Below are 22,767 nucleotides of genomic sequence, written 5' to 3'. Positions count from 1 at the left end.
TCCATGGATTAGATTTGTCGGTCATCCCAACCCCTACGGGTCGGGGTGAAGGGGGAGTTGGGCCAACCTCCTGTGTCTGCTTCAGTGGAGCTGGTGTTGGGCCCGTCATGTGGGGATCAGGGTAGGGTCAGGTCTGTCTCGGGTGTCCTGTTTTCCGCTTAGCCCCCAAGGTCATGTCAGCATCAGGTAGCTATGTGGGCGTTGGGGTAGCTGTTAGGTAAGGGCTCTGCCTGGTGAAGCTAGGTGTATGCTTTGTATGTTAGTGGGGTCCTCAGCTGTAGTCCCCCGTGGGAGGCCTCGAGATTTGAGGTAGGGTCATGGGAGCGTGAATGCGCTTGGATATATGTCGCGATGGTCGCGTCAGGGTTCCCTGCGTGTCACCTAGGGTACGGTAGTCTAGTGCCAGTGGACGATGTCATTGCTAACCCCGGGTAGCCCCCACGTACATTGAGTGGTTGCCCCTTGATTCGGGGGTCATGTATGCATCCGCCAAGTTGGTGGCTAGAAATAGAGTCCCCCAATTCCCGCCCCGGGGTCTTAGTGTGTCCCTGTTGTCTATTATTGGGATCCTGTGTGATTCCTCATGTGATATGGGTTTGTACCCCCCCTGGGTCCCCAGTACGCCTCCATCAGTAGGTTTGCGGGGGTTTTAGGGTGCGACCCGAGGAGCCGCTTCCGTCCCAACACCCCCTCACCAACATTCTGACCCCTGTCTGGGTGATAAATAAGACCTAAGAGCAGTAGAGATACCATGGCCCCCATTGCTCTACGTGTTTTTCCTGTCTTCCCATCAGGCTGGCTATCGTGGACTCGGCTCTGTGGATGTCTTCAACCTTAAGTCGCCATTGTCCAATTGTCGGTCGGGTTCGTGTTTTCCAGAGTAACGGTATCAGGGCCTTAGCTGCGTTTAGCAGGTGTCTAAGAATCGATCTCTTGTACGCCGATAGTGTGCCTTCCGTGTGGTGTAATAGGGCTAGGTCTGCTGTTAAGGTCGCGAGTTCCCTCAGTATATTGCGTATCTCCGCTTCAAGTTCTTTCCAAAATGGTTGAATCTCGTCACAGTCCCACCAGATGTGTTTGATGGTGCCCACTCCATTTTCGCACCTCCAGCAAGTGTCCGGTATGTTTGGGTTAATACGATGTAGGAGGGACGGCGTGCGGTACCAGTGGGACAGTAGCTTATAGTTCATTTCCTGGTAGTTGGTGTTTGATGAACTCTTATGCTGGCGTAGTAAGATTTGTTCCCATTGACCTTCCGTGAATGTGGCGTCCAGTTCTTCCCACTGCCTCTTAAATAGGTTTTGTGTCTTTGTCGCCCGTCACCAGTTTCTGGTATATGATCGAGACTGAGCCATCCGACTCAGGCGTCAGGAAGCTCAAACCAGGTCAGGACTGTGCAGTTTGTCCTTGTTCAGAAGATTGTTCAGAAGATTGTGGTAAAAGTGCTTACGTTGCGCATAATGGAATTGGTGTAGGAGGGTAATTGTCCGTTCGTCCGACAGGTCTCGTATGGTCTTCAGTCCAGTTCCAGTTAGCGCCAAATGTAGCGGGATGTAGCCTCCGTGGGCCTCCAACGACCACGCTGATGGTGAGAGGTTATCTCCTATGTTCGAGTTGTGGGTGATGGGGATCAGCGGGCTGGGAGAGGGGGAGATGTAGGATTCCTTCCTCCGTCTGGTCCATGGTTTGAGCATGTGAGTGATGGGGGAATCGTCCCCTACTAGGTACGTGGTGTGGTTTCCATCGTGCCAGATGTATTGGTGCAGCTGGTTTCGGGTGAGGTCTTTGCATAGTGCGGTCCACCGTTTCTGAGGGGTGACTACATGGAGTTCCCTAATGCGCTGTAGCACCGTAGCCTGGTGGTATTTGTAAAAATCGGGTAGGGCGAGTCCCCCCCATGCCTTGGGAAGGCTCAGCTTACCTTGTGCTATCCTGGCCCTATCTCCTTTCCATATATATTTAAGGACCGCCGTCCGGAGTGTTTTGAAGAAGTTTTGGGGTATGAGGCACGGGAGCGTGTGGAAGACATAGAGTATCCTGGGGAGGATATTCATCTTCACCACTGCGATTCGCCCTTGCCAGGAGATGTGGTTGTAGTTCCATCTCCCGAGGTCCTCTAAGACTGTGGACAAAAGGGGCGTGTAGTTGTACGCGTAGAGATCCTTCGTAGCAGGGGTAACCTGGAGCCCCAGGTATTGCATGCTGTCCGTGCACCAGTGGAACGGGAATTGTCGTCTCAGCTGCCCACACTCCTCCTCCGGCACCGTCACGTTTAGTATCTCGCACTTGGGCATGTTAAGTTTGAGCCCTGATAGAGTACCATATGTCTGAAATTCCATCAGAAGGTGGGGGATTGACTCTAGGGGCTCAGCCAGGAAAAACAACATGTCGTCTGCATATGCAGCGACCTTGTGTTCCTGCGTCCCACCGCTAAGGCCAAGTATCCTGGGGTTCTTCCGTATTCTATCCAGGAGCGGTTCCAAGGTGAGTGCAAAGAGAAGCGGTGAGAGTGGGCAGCCTTGCCTGGTCCCGTTCTTTATGTTGAAGCTCTCTGTGAGTGCCCCGTTTACTCGGACTTTAGCATTTGGTTGGTGGTAGAGTGTCTCGATCCAGTGTCGCATTTGGTCTCCGATGCCCGTCTTCCGTAGCGTTTCCATCATAAATCGCCAATCCACTCTATCAAATGCTTTTTCTGCATCCGTAGATAGCAGAAGTAGCTTCTTCCGAAGGTGTTTCGCTGCATGTTGGATCACAAAAAGCCTGAGGGCGCTATCCCTGGCCTCCCTGCCCGGAATGAATCCCGTTTGGTCCGGGTGGATCAGTTGCGGCTTGTACGGCCGTAGACGAGAGGATAGGATCTTCGAAAAGAGCTTGATGTCCGTGTTGATAAGCGAGATCGGGCGGTAGTTACCAACCTGTTCCGGGTTTTTACCTGGTTGCGGGATCACCGTGATCGTCGCCGCCAGGGACTCTTTGTGAAAGGATGCACCTTCCCGTAGGCTGTTCAGTGCGTTAACTAGCCTTGGTACCAATTCCTCACCGAACTTCTTGTAGTACTCCACCGGGAAGCCGTCCGGGCCTGGTGCTTTACCGTTTTTAGCTACTTTGAGGGCGAGTTTGACCTCTTCTTCCGTCACCGGTGCGTCGAGTGTTTCTGCTTCCTCAGGGGTGAGTGCATCAGGGTTGAAGTCCCGTAGGTAGTCTATTGTGTCTCTTTGTTTTCGTGCAGCGATGGGGCCTCCTGTTGAGTCGTCCATGTTATAGAGGTTGGTGTAGAAGACCTTGAATTCCTCTGCGATGGCCTCGGGGGAATTGTCAGTGCGCCCTGTCTGGTGCGCAGGGTATGTACCTGAGCTCTGTGTTACGGACCCCGCAACATTTGGGCCAGCAGTTTCCCGCCTTTGTTTGCATGTCTATAGAAGAAGACTTTTGAGCGTTGTAGTTGCCTCGCATATTTGTGTTTTATGATGTCAGTCAGTTGTCTCCTTTTTGCGACGAGATCCTTAAACGTTTGATCTCGTTGAGATCTTTTATGTCTCTGTTCCAAGGCCGCTATCTGTTGGGTGAGGTCACGTAGCTGTTGTCCTGCGTCCCTTTTCTTTTGCGCTGCTATCCGAATTAGGTGTCCCCTGAGGACACTTTTGTGCGCTTCCCACACCGTCATGCCTGACCGTTCCTCCGTCGCGTTCTCCTCAAAGTATTGACGGATGTGCTCCGCAATTTGCGTTCTCGTCGGTTCGTCTAAGAGCAAGGCATCATTAAGCCTCCATGTCCTTTTTGTCGGGCGATACAGGGGCGACTCCAGCTCCACTTTCACCGCACTATGGTCTGACCAGGGTGTAGTTTGGATGTCAGCTGTCCTGAGGTAAGTAAGTCCCTCCTGTTGTACGCAGAGGTAGTCGATCCTGGAGTACCGGTGGTGTAGTATGGAGTAGTATGTGAAGTCCCGATCCACTGGGTGTAGTGCACGCCACGCATCTATGAGCCGAAGGTCCCTGAGGGCCTTCAGGATGGTCCTAATTGTCGAGCTTGGCACACTACTCCGCCCCATGGATGTGTCGGTCAGGGGGTCTAGCGGGACATTGAAGTCCCCACCCAGGATCAGGACACCCTCCACGAATTTGGCTAGTTTCAGCAGCGTTCTGCGGATGAAGCTAGCTTGTCCCGAGTTCGGGGCGTAGATGTTCGCGATCGTATACGTTTTCCCAGCTATTTCTCCTTTTATGAATAGGAATCTGCCGTCAGTATCAGCTACCTGGTCGGAGGCCGCAAATTGGAGATCGGCTGCGATCAGTATAGCAGTACCTGCCTTCTTCAATGAGGGGTGGTTGCTGTAGAAGTTGTGCAGGTAATATTTGTTCCTGAGTAGGGAGTTCGCTGCTAACTTCAGGTGGGTTTCTTGTAAGAGCGCAACTGAGACGTGTTGTCTCTTGAGGTCTCTTAGGAGATGGGATCTCTTTTCCGGGGCATTGAGCCCCCTGCAGTTCTGCGTGAGTACGGTTAAGGGCGTTGGGGAGTAGGCCATCATAGGAAGGGGGTGTCGTGACGCCAATCTGCCAATGTGTGGGTCAGGTGCCCAGACTCGCCGGACTACCAGCTACGCAGGTAGACAGAGACATGGGGGGGTATATGCGGAGGGAAGCAGCGGCCGCCTGGGGACCCAGGAGGGGGGGGCGTGGAGTAAAGGTGTGTGTTGTCCCTCCCACAGGAGCTAATATGCGCCTCGTGTGTCGGTGTCCTGATGTGTGTAAATGTATGAAGGTAGACACCCCAACGTTCAACGTATGGGGTTGTTGCTGCCTAGTTCAGGCAGAGTCCCGTGTAACTGGGCGGGTGGTCAACGCCGTACCACTACACGGTGAGTACCGGAGCGGCAGCAAGCGCGGTTCCCCCAGTAGTCCTGGTATACTCGGGTCTAGGTCGGGTCGTGGCTCTCGCTTAGTGGCGTCGGTCAGATGTGTGTATCCCGTATGGGTTTGGGTCGGGCTCCTGTTCCGCTAAGCATGTGTCAGCAGTTGTGCACAGAGCAGTCGGGTCAAGCGCTAATGCGTACTCTCCATCTGGGGCCTGCTTCGTCAGTCAGGTACATGTCGCACCAATGTGGTCCCCCTGTTTCCTGCAGTCCGGAGTGCTCATCGTGATAGCCTGTAGGGTCATCTAAATACACATGTAAAGCAGTGAGCGGGCGGTCCGGGAAGAGAGGGGAGGCGGGAGAGAGAGAAGGGGGCAGCAAGGTCCAACCATCTACATCATTACGTAGCAAGCAACAAAAACATATGAACCATATCACGTAAACATTTATAGCCCGCTCCCCCCCCCCCCGCAACCACCCACCCAGCCCAGGTAAACACATCTAGCAATGCGTCAAGTGAAAAAGACTACAGGTACACAGGGCATGTTATAACATCCAGCGTGGTCAACCAGATAGTTCAGCAGGATCAGGCCAACTAGTGGCATATTAGTCCCTACTGCGGTGTATCCCCTTCCACCCCGACAGGTGCTCCCACCCAATATTGTCGTGACCCCCACCCAACCCGAGCATAGGACTGTCAGCGCATGGGGCCCACCATTATTCTTCTGCCAGTTTCAATGCTGGTGTGGGTAGGGTTCGTGGGAAACACCCCTTCCCGTGGCTTAGTGCACAGTCTAGCTGCTGCCAACACTTGGCTTACCAGGGAACTCTCTCACGCCTGCAGCACAGACGGGCGCGAACAACATAAAACACTGATGGGACCCATCAAAGACCACGCCGTTCGTGCCTCAGAAGAGACAGCCGAACAACCCGGCGAACACTTTCCGCAGCGCCCTACCTCGTCAGGACACGCCACAGCAGCGACCTGCAGCCGAATCTGCTTAACATCGGACTTTTATTTTTTGTTTGCTACCCTTAACTTTTCTTTTATACCTCGTTGCCAGACACTACTCTACAATCTAGCGACCCTGCCAAACTTGGGTTCACCCAGGCCCAATACGTGGGACTTTGGATTAGAGATAAGCAGGCCGCATAGGCCCTGCACCCCTTTACGCCCAACCGCTTATGGACACTCCTTACCTCTGGGACAACTGACCCACCGCCAGCAAATGTAACACTGACTCTCACACACCCGGATCGAAGCCCATGGGTCGCAGGGCCAGCGCTCACTACCGCTCCCCACGATAGCACCTAGACCAGGGGTAGGCAACCTTCGGCTCTCCAGATGTTGTGGACTACAGCTCCCTTGATGCTTTGCCAGCAATATGGCTGTAAAAGCATTATGGGAGATGTAGTCAAAAACATCTGGAGAGCCAAAGGTTGCCTACCCCTGACCTAGACCCTCCTGGCAGCAGGACACGAGACTCGTAACCTCTCAACCGACAACACTGATTCCCAAACGAACTGGAGGGAGCTGCACAGTAAACCAGGTTCAAATGGGAACTTCCACACTGGCCCCTACACGCCCAACCGACCTACGGCAGTCAGTACCCTACATTCCGAGACTTTCGGCCCACGGTGCAGGCTTACCCACGAGGATCCCTGATATGGATCACAGTTTATAACAATTTATAATTGTTTTTTAGATATATAATTGTTTCTTTTCATGTTGATATTTTAATAGTTTGCATGCAACGGAAAGAGTCAACTCTGACAACACAACATGACACACGAGCCTAGACAGACTCCCATACCTGGCCCATAGCCGTGACGGACCTTCCCCCCCCCCTCACCCGCCCCAATACCCGAGCCCACTCTAGCAGCACTGGACGACCGACACGAGTTCACATACACAACTTCTAACTAGAGACCGCACCGTAAGCCAAGATCTGATGTTATTGCTTGTCAATCAGAGATAACTCCCTGTCATAGCCAAATAAGACAGATTACACTGCCCAACACTACCACACTTGCAGCACTATCCTGGAATGTTACGCTCAGATAAAACACCCAAGCCCATGGCGGGCTTGTTCACTATAGCTTGAACCATGACCAGGCCCACCTGTGTTTCTTACACTACACAAAAGTATGACTCTAGTGACACTGTTAACTTGTATTTGGTATATTGCATAACCCTACCCAATGCCACCAGCAGGCCAGTAATCGTGCAAAATATACTAAAAATGTTCCTACCACTGTTGTTATATATTTAAAAATTGTGCATATCTCTATCATTGCCTTGGATGTAAGCATTGTATTGCGAATCCTTTGTCACAAGCTGTTGGGGCATGACAAATTGCGTGTATTTTTTCTGCACTACCAAAATAAAGAATAAAAAAAACATACAAATAAATAAATATGGTTTATATCCCCCCCTCCCTTCTTACCTTTGTCCAGGGAGGGGAGATATTGATTGTGAATCCCTGGCGGTACTAGTGGGGAGTGAACTCCGGTTTTGCCAGCATTATAGGTGTAAGAGCATTATGGGAAATGTAGTCCACAACATCTGGAGTGCAGAAGGTTGCCTATCCCTGCTCTAGGGGATAAGCATGTGTTTTTACTAGAACCAACACCACCAATTACTCTTGACGTAACACATACATCAAATTGTGACCCATTCCTACAGGCGGCAGACGATTGGGAGGTCTAACCTCCCGCACGTTGAATTATATTTATTTTTGGGGTATTACCGATATTATACTAGTTTTCTTTATCACAGAGTGTGCATTTGTTCCTGTTATTCCATCCATAAAGGATGTATACATACCAGAGATTGTTGTCCTTCATATTATATATACGTATTGATCCTTCTAAATGGAGGTAACCAATCGCAACACTCAATTGTTATCCCTAATGTCATTGTTAACGTTTTGCTTCTCTATAATACTTTGCTTTGTAATGTGAAATTGATATAATATAAGCTTTAAGAAAAAAATAAACATCAGTCCTCAGGGGACACTTCATTAAAGCTACTACCCACTAAAAGATTATCCAATTATATATTGCCTTACGGTCTGTGAAACAGCAAAATAATACTGATTTGAAAACTAGATGAACTCAGAGCAATTAGACGTTATATGAAAAGGTCCTTTTGGAGGATACAGCCTAATCCATCCTCTGGTCCAAGAAGACATTCTTTGGAAAATCCTATAAAATGGATACACTCCTAGCCCGAACATATGACAATAATTAAACTGCGCAAAGGTAAATTAGCTAAGGCACCAAATGATATAGCAAGTATCTTCACGGAGTTTGTCACTCCACATTAATTCACCCCAATACACTGACCAAAATAAAGGCTATATAACTTACCGTATCTAGATATCCCTCGACTTTCTAGAATTGCAACAGAACTTTTAGGGGGCCCATTTACAACAGAGGAAATACAAGATGAAATGCCAGCTTTGAAAGGAAATATACCTCCAATGCCAGATGGCTTCAAATGGGGATATTCTGAAACTTTTTGATAAATTCTTACCCCTCATTTACAATCCCTCTTTAACGACTTGAGGAATGGCGGAACCCCTGAAGAAACAGAAGAGGTCCATTGCTAATATTGTCCTCTTACCAAAGCCAGGCAAAGATAGCATGCTCCTAAAAAAATTACAGACCTACATCCCTAATAAACCTTGATGCAGAAATATTAGCAAAGGTTTTGGCCAGAAGGCTAAACCCATTGTTAGGTACTTTGATCCATGTGGATCAAGGAGGGTTCATTCCCAGGAGACAATTATTTGAGAATAATTACATCTGAATTATTTAACGTTTCTATTACTCAAGAGTTTATCTCCATAAAGGAGTTTATGCATCTGTTTGCATTGTCTTAGTCATGGATACAAGCAATTTCCAAATGTGAAACATTCCAGCTTCATAAAGCTCAGGAACTGCAGATTTTATTGAAATTGGATCAAGGAGGCTTCATTTAAATGATGTGCTAATTTTTGAGGCAGAGCTTTGAAACTTTGTTGACAAATTTTGCTATGGAAATGTCAAATGCTACCTCTAAAATAATCTCTTCCAGCAGACATGTTGCAGATCAGGCCATCAAATTATGATTCAACTTTACAGTTATTCTTGTTCTCTCTAAAGACGTGTCAATGTTTTGCAAACCCAGTGGTTTTTTTTTTTTTGCACTATTAAGACTCGCTTATCTTTCTCTCTCTCTCTCTTGATTTTGTCTAGACTGAGTTTCCCGAGCTATGAGCAAACTGTGATTTACGGTTTAGTATTCAAGCTTGTTTACACCAAATAGCTGCTTTCAACTACACTGTGTCAAAGGACAAGGCCATCAATGTAAAGTAACATTTGGAAGCCTTTGCAAACCTTCATGGATAGGTTTTACAACAGACAGATATTCATGCCTGCCAATGACACGTTTCAGTTTGTATGGTTTTGTATTGAGACCAGTGCTGCGTTCCAGCATCAGTTTCAAAATTACAAAAATGTCAGAATAGGAAGTGACCAGGACATTATTCTTTAATATAGGAAAGTGTTGGAATATGTTTTCCAAAAGTAAAGCACTGTTGTTTTTGTTTTCTTTTTACCCGTAACCCAACAAACACCAAAGTACAACACAAACACTACACTACATCACATCATTGGAGGCCGTGATCGGTGGCTACTGAAGGCATTGTGAAGAGTCATCAGCCTGTTTTGTTGCTCTGTATAGGCTGAATGAAGCAGTTTGTCCTTTACATTTGCTGAGAACGTCCTGAGCAGAATATTTGCATTCAAGGAAATGAAAAGAGTGAGAAAACAATGATTCCCCCTGAACTCCGACAAACCTTGAATGTTGTACAGCTCAAGGAGTGGGGGCAGTGCAAACCAATACAATGGTACGACTATTGACTATTTGCATTGCTGTTTGCTAATGAGTGGGTTAAACGTTACATTTGTTTTCTTTTTCCTTTCTTTAAAGGAACGTTTTTTGCAATTGATTTACTCACTGAAGTGTGAAGGTTTAGTTATTTAAAGTGATTTTATGCCAAAAGAGAAAAAGTAAACTAAATACATCGCTGACTTGGGAAATTTCCCCCCTCCAATCTGGCTATTTTTAAACTTCAGGTTGAATTTATTTTCAGTCCTTGATAATTTAGAAAATTATGTTGTTTGAGTCCGTGTGACCATTGGGGTTCTTAGACTTGTGCAAAAATTAGTTTGTCCAAATAAAATGCCATGGTGATTGTCAAATAAATAGAATAATTTTATCATTACAGGTAAGATCGATCAGAATTCATTTTTCCCGATATTGATTACCATTTTGTTTGGATGACTAACACATTTTTGCACATCTAGTAACCATTAAATGCTAGAGCAGCGGATCATATGCCTCCTTGCATTTTGACTGTTACCAGTCATGTAACATACTATCACAGACCATACTCACTCTTTTTTCGAAACAGACAAACTGTGGAGAGTTGCACATATTACAACACAATTACATAGTAAATAAAATGAAAATAATGTCACACAAGTTCTGGATCTTTACCACACAAAAGCTGTATCATCAAATATTACACATGGAACTCATAAAGATTTTGCTTTGGTTCTGCACAGGCGTACATCATTCGCTGGCACTCAAGGGGTTAAAAATTCTTAGATACATAAAATGTACAAGTAGACTGAAGACTGACAAATACAATCTGCAAAGGAAAAGGGAGGATGAAGAGAAGAATACATTCCTCGTGTTTTTGTACAAGAACGCACAGTATTTAAGACATATTGCACATATCGGTGGCATTTGTTTGTTCTGCAGGCAAAACTTTGACACACAAACTTAATTCAAGAAAAAAAAAAAAATTCAAAAATCTGAACTTATTTCATATTGCATTTACAAAACAAAGCACATCTCTTCACAAAAATAATAAAAAATATATTTATATATTATTTCCCCTGAAAAGTCTCAATGTGGATAGAGTTTTTTTTTTTTCTGGGGTGGCCAAGCTGGTGTGTCCAGCAGCGTGAGGGTAATGGGAGGCACAGTGACGTTTAGAAGAGACAGAGTGATAGGAGCTGTAGTCCAGCAACAGCTGGAGAGTCACAGGTTGGCCACCTCTTGTTTAGTTCATGTATATATATAGGCAGGTGCTGGTCAGTCTGATTGTCCAGTAATGCGTAGCTTCATCTTCACGCTGTAAGGTCCGAGATGACTAATTTATCCATCTTGTTGGCAATTTCAGGTGAAGACATAATCTCATCCCCCTCGTAGTCATCCTCAAAAGACCTAAAGGGAAGGATGGAAATATAACCAGGTGATCCATGGTGGGTGGTGTAAAGTTGTTCAACAAATAATAATGATGGAGATTTACAAAAAACAAAACAAAAACAAAAACAAATAATAATGATTAACCTACACATAATGTTCTATTCCCTCAACATCAATCAAACAGATATACCACGTTTTCAGGTCACATCACATTTTCATGATGGGCAACATATGAAAAGTGCTGGATGTACAAAGTACTTTTCTCTTTTTTGATACTTTTTTTTTTAAACCTCCATTTTTAGAAAGCTGATTTTCTGAAGTTCCTTTTTTTTTAAATATTATCAGGTGAATTCACTAAATAGTGAACTGTAAGGGATTCAAAATGAAGCAAACACGGTCTTATATTGGACGTTAGCTTCTCTTTAAAGCCCACACAATGATCGTTATTATGATTGTCTAACCATCCACGCCTGTTCGCACTAAACAGTCATTACTCATATTTCCCAATACAGAAATCCCTTAAAAAAGGAGCCAGGAGGGTGTATTTTTTTCTCTTTGAAGCAACTCTCCATTTTGCAATATAGAAATCACATAGGGACAGACTTCTTCTATGATCATGTACAGACGCACAAAACACATTCTGATCGCTATGCTAGGTAAAGATTTGTGTTTTCTTTTTTTTTATGTGACTCCCCCTCCTCGTGTTGTCCCATGTTTTTTAAACGACTTTTACAGGGGGAAAGACTAAACAATAAAACCTGTATACCAGAGGTTTGAACAACAGATGTGGCATTGACTTATCTAATTAATTACATCATCATATTTTTTTAATGAACATTTACCAAGCTTATATTAAAGAAACACTATAGGGCCAGAAAAACAAACATGCATTCCTGACCCAATAGTATTAAAAATACCTTCTACCCCCTGCTTTCCCCCTTGCCCTCCCTAAATATAGTATAATCTTACCTTTACTTTAGTCAGCTTAGTCAGTCAGCTGCTGCCTACCAATCACAATGCTTTCCTACAGAAAAGCTTTGGATTAGCCAAGTCTGTCAAGGAAGCAGATCAGGGACAGAGCCAGCACAAGTCAAACACAGCCCTGGCCAATCAACATCTCATAGAGATGCATTGAATTAATGTAGCTCTGTGAGGAAAGTTCAGTGTCTGCATGCAGAGGGTGGAGACACTGAATGGCAGTGCTGTACACTGTGCATCAATGCCCCAGAAAGCACCTGTAGCAGCTATCTGAGGAGTGGCCACTGGTGTTATGATTAGGCTGTAATGTAAATACTGTAATTTCTCTTAAAAAACAGTGTTTACTGCAAAAATCCTGAAGGAAACGATTATACTCACTCACCAGAACAAATGCAATAAGCTGCAGTTGTTCTGGTGACTATAGTGTCCCTGTAATGATTTGTTGAGATGTATTCATTGCAGACACTGAACAACTACTAGCCCATACATACGGTTTAATTAAACACGTGTGAATGTTAGTTTACAGACTCACCCTTCTTGTAACTGTTCGGTGGCTGATTCCTCAGCAACCAGAATCTCATATTCTTCGGCTGCGTATCTGTCCCAATCAGAGGGTTCAGGACTTTCACAATCAACATCCTGCAAAGAGGATGCAATGTCTCTTTAACAATGAAAATGAACCATGAATTGACAGAAAATATGACGCTTTAAGGATATAATGTTTAGCAAGTAAAATGGTAAATTTGGAACTTTGTCACAAGATACACATAACTATATTCAGTAAGGTGAATGAAAGCTTTGTAAAAGAATACTCCAGATAATTCATTAATCTGGTTGGGGCACATAGGGGTAAAAATGGGAGAAGCTTACTTTAGCAAATATTTATTTTACACGTTAATATCCCTTTACAGAACACTTGCATTCAGCAGGATAATTCAGTTTCCACATTATAAAAAGTCACAATTATGTAAATGGCTGTTTTTTGCCAGTGATCTTGTACAGTGATATACTTAAATATGGCAATTTAAAGAGAGAGCTTGTCTAGGCTAAAAAAACACGCACATTAAATGGGGTACCCACATTGTATGGCAAGAATGCCTTATTATCAGAAGGATGAGGAATTGACCTCATCTTCTTGGAAGGATGCAAATCGGTTCCCCTGCTGTGTTTGAAATACAAGCAAGCCATAAGTACCTTTTGCATGGCAAAGGGATCTCTCTGTTCATGGTCCAGGTATTTCTCGAGGTTAAAGCAGGTGTCATAGAATATGTGTGCCATTCGACATCGCTTCAGGTCTCGTAAAGTAATTCGTCCTAAAATTAGGAAATTAAATGTTTTAACTTTGCTCAAAGCAGACCGTTATAAACACGTCATTTAGTTGGTATATGAGTGTAGTTTATTTTGACAAAATATTTTAAACAAGGACAGATTTTCATTGTTGTGTAAAACAAAACCTATTTTCATATGATGTGTTTACAATTTTCAGGGTGCTGTACAGCACAAAACACAGTGCGTTCTCTCCCTCTTTCAGGCATGGCATTGTCAGCTTGTCATGATAGGACTCATGGTATGATGGATGGGCGCATACAATGTTTACAGTAAAATCTCTTTCCCTGTTATTTGTGTCACTAATTACATATTGATGTCCTGTTTATAGTGATGTAAAGTGTGATGGCCAGGGGACCATTTACAACTTTGCAAGAGAGTGGCAGTCACCTTAACCCCAAGACCCCATGAACTTAATCATCAACTTAACCCCAAATAATGTACTGGATAACATATGAAAGTTAAATAAAATAAAAAAAAATTAATAATAAAATTAAAAAAAAAAAAAAACATGGAACAAATTAAAATTTTCAATGAATATTCTTATTCCTAACATCACAAGTTAACAAGGAATCTGGCCCTCCAATCCCAGCTCTTCCATGCTCCTCTTTTAATCACACCCTGCTGTATATCTGTTTCATATAGATTGTCTACATGTGGATATGGTTTTACCTTCTACTTCTGGCTTTACCAGGTCCAACAGCTGGCACAAGAGATCCTGAAATGGCAGGGGCTCAATGCCCATGGTCTCCATTTTCTCACATTGCTCCTCATAGAAATACTCCAGTTCATACATGGACAGCACACCGTCACCATCTAAGTCCATGCAACGGAACCAGTACTCAATACTGAGAGGAGACAAGCACAGACAAACCATGCATTTTACAACCACATACATGTAGCAGGATCCTCTTTTTTTTTTTATTCTTTTTTTTGACAGTGCAGTAGTGAGTACATCATTTGGCAATGACATGAAGCATTACTGCACTGTTATTTTATGGTTAAGGTAGCGTAAACAACATTTATGAACAGAGTAGTTACATATCTCAGCTTGCATGTCTTAACCTCCCACAATGATGGCGTTTACATCCACTATCTGGGCAGAAGGGGGGACAACACATCTGTTTGAGGAGCTGGCCAGGCTTATGAGGCGGTTAATGTTAGGCACATGTTTCAAACACAAGATCCTCTTGTTTTTATGTTTTTAGATGAGTACAATTATCTACCCACAAGGTGGCTCCTTTTGACTCCAGAGCTACCATGGGGCAAAGCAGACAATATTCAAACCATAAGGAATACCTCCTTAATTATTTATTCATTCAATTTAAAGTATTTTAATTATTAATATATGATATGGAGAGCAAAAGTACATCTTTAAAATGTTAAAAGGTACTATGTCCCACAGAAATCTCTAACATAATAAATAGCTATATGTCAAAAGTGCAGCAATACGTAGGAACTTTCCATTGGTTTATATTGGGATTACTTTTAGAACTTTGCCATAGAATACCTTTTTAATTCTAACCCCAGCATTATAAAGTAACACTGATATTCTCTGCTGACTGGCTTTTCTTCACTCACGTGTAAATCAAGGTCTATTAAGTCAAATGGTTCCATGAGTAATGAACCCATTGCCATCTCGTCTGGTATTCACAGTTCAGGCAGGATGAACTTGTCAAAAAAAAGTTGTTGCTGTAAACCCTCCCAAGGTTCGTGTACAGAATCCCTTTAAACTCTGGATATTCCTGATTCATCTAATTATCCTTGTGTTTATTAAACATACACACTGCTATATAACACGTATACCCAGGAGCTTGTCACTGTATGCCGTGTGTGTTTTGTTTTTTTGTAAATGTATTAACATGCATGGAGTGTGCAGTACTTAATCACTGTGCCAACCAGTATTTCGTAACTTACATATGCAAGTCTGATCTTTCACAGATTAGATTAGAGAGTAGCACCATTAATACAGTGATTCTACTGATAGTGCTATGCCAGCAAGAGGGCTGTGCTGGGAAGACAAAATCACTGTTCCCTTAGCTACTCTTACGATCATAGCCAGGAGAGTGCTGAATTATTATTACTATTTATAAAGAACTAAAACTTCCGTAGAGCTGTACAATAGTTGGACGAACAGACATGTATTTGCAACAAGACAAGCTGGACACGCAGGAACAGAGGATGTTGAGGGCCCTGCTAAAACGAGATAGATTAGATTCTATAGAGAGTGGGTAAAAGGAACACTAGAGTCACCAGAACAACTACAGCTTATTGTAGTTGTTCTGGTGACAGACAGATATTCAGTCCCTGCAGGCATTTTCATGTAAACACTGCTTTTTTAGAGAAAAGGCAGTGTTTATATTGCTGCCTAGGAACACCTCCCATGGCCACTCCTCAAATGGCCACTAAAGGTACTTTCTGGGGCTGTGCTGCACAGTGTGTGATGTTCAGCGTCTCCATGCTCTGCAAGGAGACAATTACTTTCCCCATACAGGTGCGTTGATTCAATGCTTCTCTATGAGTAGATGGTGATTGGCCAGGGTGGTGTTTGGCTCCACCCCTGGCCTGTCTCCTCGGCTGACATCATCAGAGTTGACAACTTCAGCCAATCCAAAGCTTTCCTATGTGAAAGCATTGTGATTGGCTGAGATATTAAACTCTGATGTTGTCAGCCAAGGAGGTGGATCGGGGTCGGATCCAGCGCGGGCACACCCATGCGGCGCTGGAAATAAGGTGAGTTTTTACTGGCTTTAAGGGGGCATGGGGTGGTCTGAATACTTATTTCAACTCTATAGGGGCAGGAATACATGTTTGTGTTCCTGACCCTAAAGTGTTCCTTTAAGAGTAACTATTTCACATAGACCTGGACGTGTATGCCCCAGCACTGCACAGTGTTTGTCAAATCATGAATGGCACTCACCATGCAATATGGCGGTTAAAAACACAATCGTGCATTTAAATAACTGTATATACAATCTCTGTTATCTTCTGAGTGAGTTCTGATGCTTACTGATATCAGTTGATATTTATATGCAACACACATACCATTTAGAATGCTGCTAATACTGCTACTGTTTTCTAAACTGGAACTATTCAATACCTGGTGGGATTTTTCTTATCTTCCTCTGATAACAGGAACCAGACAAACTCTGCATAGCTCATCCTCCCCTCTCTTTGAACAGCGTTTCCTCTGCAAACAATACACACAGAATGTCTTATATTGAGCACAACAAAAACGTTTCCTTCTCCAGTCCTTTTATTCAATGACACTCTTTTTTTTAAGGAATGCATATATACATAGAAATGCTAACATTTTAAACAAAAAAAGCCAACCCGGAGAGAAAAAAAGTGAAAGTTGGTTGACAAATCACAACAAGTAACTGTTTAGTGAATGGACCTCCTAGTTAAATTAAGGAAATAGATTATGCATTGCAAGTGGGCGTTTTGGTAATCTGGCAAAAACTTGAAAACTCACACACATCTATTGTGATGGCTTGTCACAGCACGGCACCTATACCTCAGTAAACATGCAATATGAAATTTCATGTATGCAGAGGTTAAAGTGTTACTCCAACAACCATGACCACTTCAGTGATTTAAAGCGGTTATGGTAGTAAGAATATGTATGTGCAGAGTTTCTGCTTGAAATGCTGCACATCGAGAGTAATCTGCACTTTTGTGCCAGGAGCTAGTAACATCCTTGGCACATATGACTTTGGCTTCCTGGTACTGTGTTCTGCTCTGCCAAATGTCAATTCTGTGCATAAAATACCTCCAACGGCTTCAAGCACTGCACACTGGCAACAAACATATTGAGCTTCTCCCTTGTGGAATTTCCAACACCTTCTCCCTCCTCTGCTCAGATTGCACACATGCACTCTGAACCGGCAAACATTCAAATCACAGGCTTCTCTAGGACCTGGCCGGCGTTGGATAGAGGAGTGGAAGTGCTGTGAGCTTAACCTGGTGCTACAAAATGTAGGTGTGCCCTTAAAAAGAAAAATGCTTCCTCTCCCCCCCCCAAAAAAAAGTCTGGATTAACTTTTTAATATAAAATTGACACTCTTCTGTATCATTTTCAATACTTGCTCACTCACAGATCATCTCTTACCTTGTAACTGCACCAGAAAATATCCTTTCAATTATTCTATTCGAGGAAGCTGGAAGAAGAAAAAAAATCCTCATTCTGACATCTAGTTATCTTCAATGGTCACATGTTAACAGATTACAAACTATTAGGTAACTCATGAATCAGAAACATTTTCTTTTATGTTGAACATGCGGTAGAACATTTCAGTCGTATTTGTGATATCTCACATTTTCCATAATTAAATCCATGTAAATGTTCGGAGTACTGTGGTTAACATGGAACAGCTATAAATGTTACAGCATTTGGCCAGATATCAGGAAAACCCAAAAATGAGTGAGGAGTCTGGAGACGAAATTACATTAATTTATAGACAGGTCAAATACCATAGGCCTAGACTTACACAACGCAGGGAGTGAACCACAAACATGTAGTAGTCTTACTTACCATGGTCGTTATATCTGGCTAGATCCTTCTGGTCAATATACAAATCATGGTCAGTGTCCAGTTCCCAGAACTTGCAGTAGATGACATAAAAATGCTCGTAGGAGAAGTAATCTGTCACTTGATTAACATCGTCTTCCTCTTCCAAAAGAGCCAATGTCTGCAGAATAACAGAGACAAATAACTCCAACCACAAGCATACCCATTGTTCTAAGCCATATTTTAGTAACAGAGATATTAAATGAATTCCAGGTCATTTTAGAACAGATTTAATCAACACTTAAAAATTAAAGTCAGATACTTCGTTAGTAAAAGCATAAAAGTAAAATGATTAAACTAAACAATATGTATGTGAAACCCATTTGACAATATTTTAACACTTCATGTTCGCCTTTTTTCCAAGATCAGTACTGTGGAATTTCTTCATAGCTGATGGGAAACTTACTTTTAGACACGTTGCTGGGTAACAGTTGACATTAAAATGTGTAACTGGCCCTTCCTCATTTCAATTCCAATTTCTACTCTACTTCTTCTCCTTCTGTTTTCTTTCTCCCATCAATCTCACACCCCCTCATGATATTTGTCTTCTTTTTTCCCAAAATGTATCAACTCTGTACCATTTCCTCACTTTCTTCTTCTTTATCGCTCTTTTCCCTTCTATCATTCTTTAAAGAGTGCAGTATTTACAATTTAGAAACATCACTTTAAAAAGTTGGTGATTGTTCCATATTTTTTTTTCCATAATGTTATGCAAATATTTGAAATAAATAATATGGCTGTGAAGCCTGTTATTTTACTGTCACGTCGGTTAATCATTCCTGTGGCCGAAGCTCTCATGCCACAGACTTTTAGAGACGCATGAAGGCCAGCCTTCTACCCCTGGACTATGGGCCTGGTCCCAAGAGCCAATAAAAGGGGCTATTGTCACTATGGGGATAATTACTGTGCTTCCCAGTTGGACTTGAGGACCGCTGGGGATCACCTGGACTTATTTTACAACTTGAGCACCTTAGCGGGAGATATCCCGAAACACTTTGGAACAGCTCCTCCAATTAAGACTATACTGCGGTCCAGTAAATCTTTAAGCGGGTATCGCTCGGTCCCTCGACCTCCAAACAGCACTATTTGGAGGGGAGGTCAGGAAGGCAAGGTGGAATCGGAGGATACCTGGGACTTGCGTGCGCTCCCTTGCCCAAGGATCTTGGAACCCCTTTTGTGAGATCGGGACTAAGCCGCTGCACACCTGGAACTCCTAGCCAGAAAGGAGGATAGCCGTGACCTGGTAAATCTTTAATGCACTGTTAACATCTTGGGCACAAATTCTCTGATCCGTGCACTATTGTGCAAGAGACCTTTATATATATTTTTTTTCAATAAATATTAAAAAGTGGCTTTTGCTATTCTATCTGCCCATTCTCACAGTCTAATATGTATTTGTTTGGTTTATCTGCCTTTACTTGCTTTCGTTATATTCACTGCACTAGAAATTATGGGACATCGAGAAGTGCATATTTAGGATACCTTAATTGAATTAGGGAAAACATATTCTAGCTATGTTTTTTTTCCAGAGGGACTATTTGTGACCTATAATTCTAAACAATTTATTGTATAGTGAACAAACTATGTGTGCGTATTATGTATACCAAAGAACATGGCTTGAGATTTACCCACGATACATGGTGGAAGATAGTATTAATATATAATTTAGGTGCCATTTAATGTGATGGCACAAAACACATTTTACAAATAAGTACTAGTTGGGGCAAACCATGTCAGAATGTCTTGCTTTGTAAAGGATGCTTTGTGTGCTCTTATGCATTTTTTCCCAAGTGAACCAACGAATCCCCCCCCCCCTCTCCCTTCAAATCACACTTCTAAAGAACGGAACATTAATTTCTCCCAACTGTTTTGCATGTTGACATAACCAGGGGGAGAACACAAATGGCTGCTTACCTGTAAGAAGTTACTCCTCCTTAACTCTGTTAGCATGATTCTCCCAGACCATGACCTGTTCACTGTGTAGAATATTCTCTGGATAACCTGAGGGCCCAAAAGAAGAGACATAGATTAATTAAGGCACATAGATATTGAGATGATTGCCTTGTGGACCCATTTACATAGCATTATAAAACCAGCAATGATAAGAAAGGATTTGAATCATCATAGGCCAATAATATTTTTTTACAGAGAGCATTAAAACTATAGAATGAAAAATGATTAAGAGATCCAGATTTGTGCTCAGTACGTTTCTTGGTGAATGTGCACACGTTTTAATACCTGCGACAATATGCTTTTGTTTATATTCCCATTGTACCCCCATACTTCCTTTACATTAAAGTGCAGAGATGACAAACTATATGATTATGGACAAATCAGAGCCAGAATTGATCGTATGAATTGTATCTAGGTGCAGGCTGCTATTTGACCTGGACTGCAGAGTAATATTTAATCCACTGTACAGAGACACACAGATAGTTTGTGAATGTCTTCACAAGAAAAATCAGACAGCCCTTCTATATAAATAAATGAAAATAGCTGCAAATCACTGCAGTTATGATGAATAAATGAGAGGGAGATGCAGGTCCATGAACTATAACCGGTGCAAGGAGTACAACTAGTTATATTGCATTCAATTCTTATGACCTTATCTAGTGATAGAAGCAGACAAACTAACGCACTGTATTAAAAATAAAAAAATAAAAAAAATCCTCCAGCATACTTGGGCAGTAAGGAACAGTAGCATATTAACCTTGACATTGCTGAATTCTGTACATGTTCTAACTCACTGTTTTAACTTTTTTTTAATCAAGGACTACTGGATGTTAAAGATATCAGCATTTATTTTGTAGGAAAGATATCAACATAAGCACTCCAACTTTAAAATAGCAAATGTCCTTAAAACAGGATACTATAATGATGGTGCATTATTATCCCCCCCCCCCCCCCCCGAACTCATGTTGACAATGCAGATGTTGTACTCTAACTCCAGTGATGTCAGCTGCGTGCACACTGACAATGAGTCCCTGTAACCCTATCCCTAGCGGTGCTGCTATTAAAGGAGCTGGAATGAGATGTGAAGTAACACTACTGTAATGTAATGCAGTGTTTTAAGATAGCATCATAAAGCCTATTCTCTTTCTAAAATCTGCCTCATTTCACTATTTTAAATCAAAGGGACTCTCCAGCTGCAGATGACTGTTAATTAATTTTATATACACCACATTCAAATCTGAATAAATACATAAATACCTTTGAAATTCCCGCATTTACAAGTAACAGGATTTATATATTCCAGCAGTGAGCTCTCCTGAAACTAGGAAGCAGCTGCTATCAGCCAATCCCAGCTTTCCCATTATTTTCTATGCTATCACATTATATCCAATAAACATCGGGGCAGTAGAGGTTTATGAGATTTGTATTACGGCACATGTCAGCAGTTCAATTCAACAGAGAAGATGAATGAGACAGCTACTTATTTGGACACTATAGGCACCCAGCCCACCTGATCTCACTGAAGTGGTCTGGGTGCTGTGTCCCAGTCCTCTTAACCCTGAGGTTGAAAACATTGCAGTTTTAGAGAAACTGTAATGTTCTCATTGCAAGGTTAGGACTGGCTGTCGTATTTGATTCAATAAGTATCACAGTGCTTCCTACTGTTTCATGGAATTTAACTCTGCGAAACAACACTAGATGTCCTCACGCTTTGCAGGAGGACGTCCAGCGTCTTCTAAATCCCCATAGGAAAGCACTGATACAATGCTTTCCTATTGGGAAGGCTTAATTCTTGCTCGTCGCATATACACCTTAGGTTCCCCCTAGCGATGACATCAGCAGAGACCGAGCCAGTGGCAAGGGACTTTGGTGCTGGAGTAATGCAAGTGAAAAAATGGTTTGTTTTTTTGTAACCCTTTGATAGCCACGGCTGGGGCAACGGGACACTATAGTGTTAGATATACAGCTTTGTACTCCTAACAACATAGTGTTCATATAAGTTGATAGCCAGTGCTCTGAAAAAGACTGTTTTTGGTAGGTGGGGACTTGTATAGTATATGCTCACCCAGAGGGCAAATGGAGAACTAATTTTTAAAACACACAGACATTAAATGGACACCATAGTAACCAAAACATCTTTAGACTAATGAAGCAGTGTATACATCATGCGCATGCAGTCTCACTGCTTAATTCTCTGCTATCTAGGAGTTAAATCGCTTTGTTTATGCAGCCCTACCCACACCTCTCTGCATCTGACTTGCACAGGCTTCCTAAACACTTCCTGTAAAGAGTCATCTAATGGTTACACTTCCTTTATTGAAAATTCTGTTTAATTTAGAATTCCTAATCCCATGCTCTGTTAATAGCTTACTAAACCTTGCAGGAGCCCCCTGTATGGGATTAAAGTTCAATTTACAGAGCAGGAGATAAAAATGTTTAAAGTAAGTTAACATTGAAAATTAAACAATTTGTTTTAATGAAAAATTGTCAGTGACAGACAAACAAAAAGTGATTTAACTCCAAAATGGCAAAAAAATTGAGCAGTGAGACTTCAGAGGAATTATTTATACACAAAAACTGCTTCATTAAGCTAACGTTGCTTTGCTGACTATAGTGCCCCTTTAGGTCAATCTCAAAATTACCTCTCTACGCTATTTCATCTTAAATCATGCAGAAGGTTCAGTACTAGGAAGGTAAACTCAGACTTTCTTCTTTCTAACATTGATTTAACATATCAAATCTTTACCCAAAGACAGACAGGGTTATTCAGGTGTGATCTGCTGAGAATTCAATGTATATTCAAAATGGAAAAAGTAAAGTTTT

At 42.7% G+C, this 22,767-nt stretch overlaps 1 protein-coding gene and 1 long non-coding RNA gene across 5 annotated transcripts in view; both read right to left on the bottom strand.

Annotated features, from left to right (window-relative positions):
* Positions 1-22,767, bottom strand: part of LOC134586612 (uncharacterized) — an 880,984-nt gene that overhangs the window by 735,100 nt on the left and 123,117 nt on the right. The window lies entirely within an intron of this gene.
* Positions 10,383-22,767, bottom strand: part of PPP2R3A (protein phosphatase 2 regulatory subunit B''alpha) — a 191,941-nt gene continuing 179,556 nt past the window's right edge. For 3 of the 4 annotated variants that reach the window (XM_063442239.1, XM_063442240.1, XM_063442242.1), the window contains 8 exons: positions 19,906-19,992; positions 17,956-18,112; positions 17,533-17,581; positions 16,522-16,611; positions 14,094-14,269; positions 13,290-13,408; positions 12,628-12,734; positions 10,383-11,135 (listed from right to left, as the gene is read on the bottom strand). In XM_063442239.1, the coding sequence (XP_063298309.1) occupies positions 11,039-11,135; positions 12,628-12,734; positions 13,290-13,408; positions 14,094-14,269; positions 16,522-16,611; positions 17,533-17,581; positions 17,956-18,112; positions 19,906-19,992 (882 nt within the window). In that variant the 3' untranslated portion in view covers positions 10,383-11,038. Of the gene's footprint in view, positions 11,136-12,623; positions 12,735-13,289; positions 13,409-14,093; positions 14,270-16,521; positions 16,612-17,532; positions 17,582-17,955; positions 18,113-19,905; positions 19,993-22,767 lie in introns of those variants that run through there. The other variant, XM_063442241.1, reaches the window with a different exon arrangement.

The sequence above is a fragment of the Pelobates fuscus genome, chromosome 2 (assembly GCF_036172605.1).
Source record: "Pelobates fuscus isolate aPelFus1 chromosome 2, aPelFus1.pri, whole genome shotgun sequence".
Lineage (NCBI taxonomy): Eukaryota > Metazoa > Chordata > Amphibia > Anura > Pelobatidae > Pelobates > Pelobates fuscus.
Note: the sequence above shows the minus strand (reverse complement) of the source record. Positions and strands in the feature narration are given on the sequence as shown.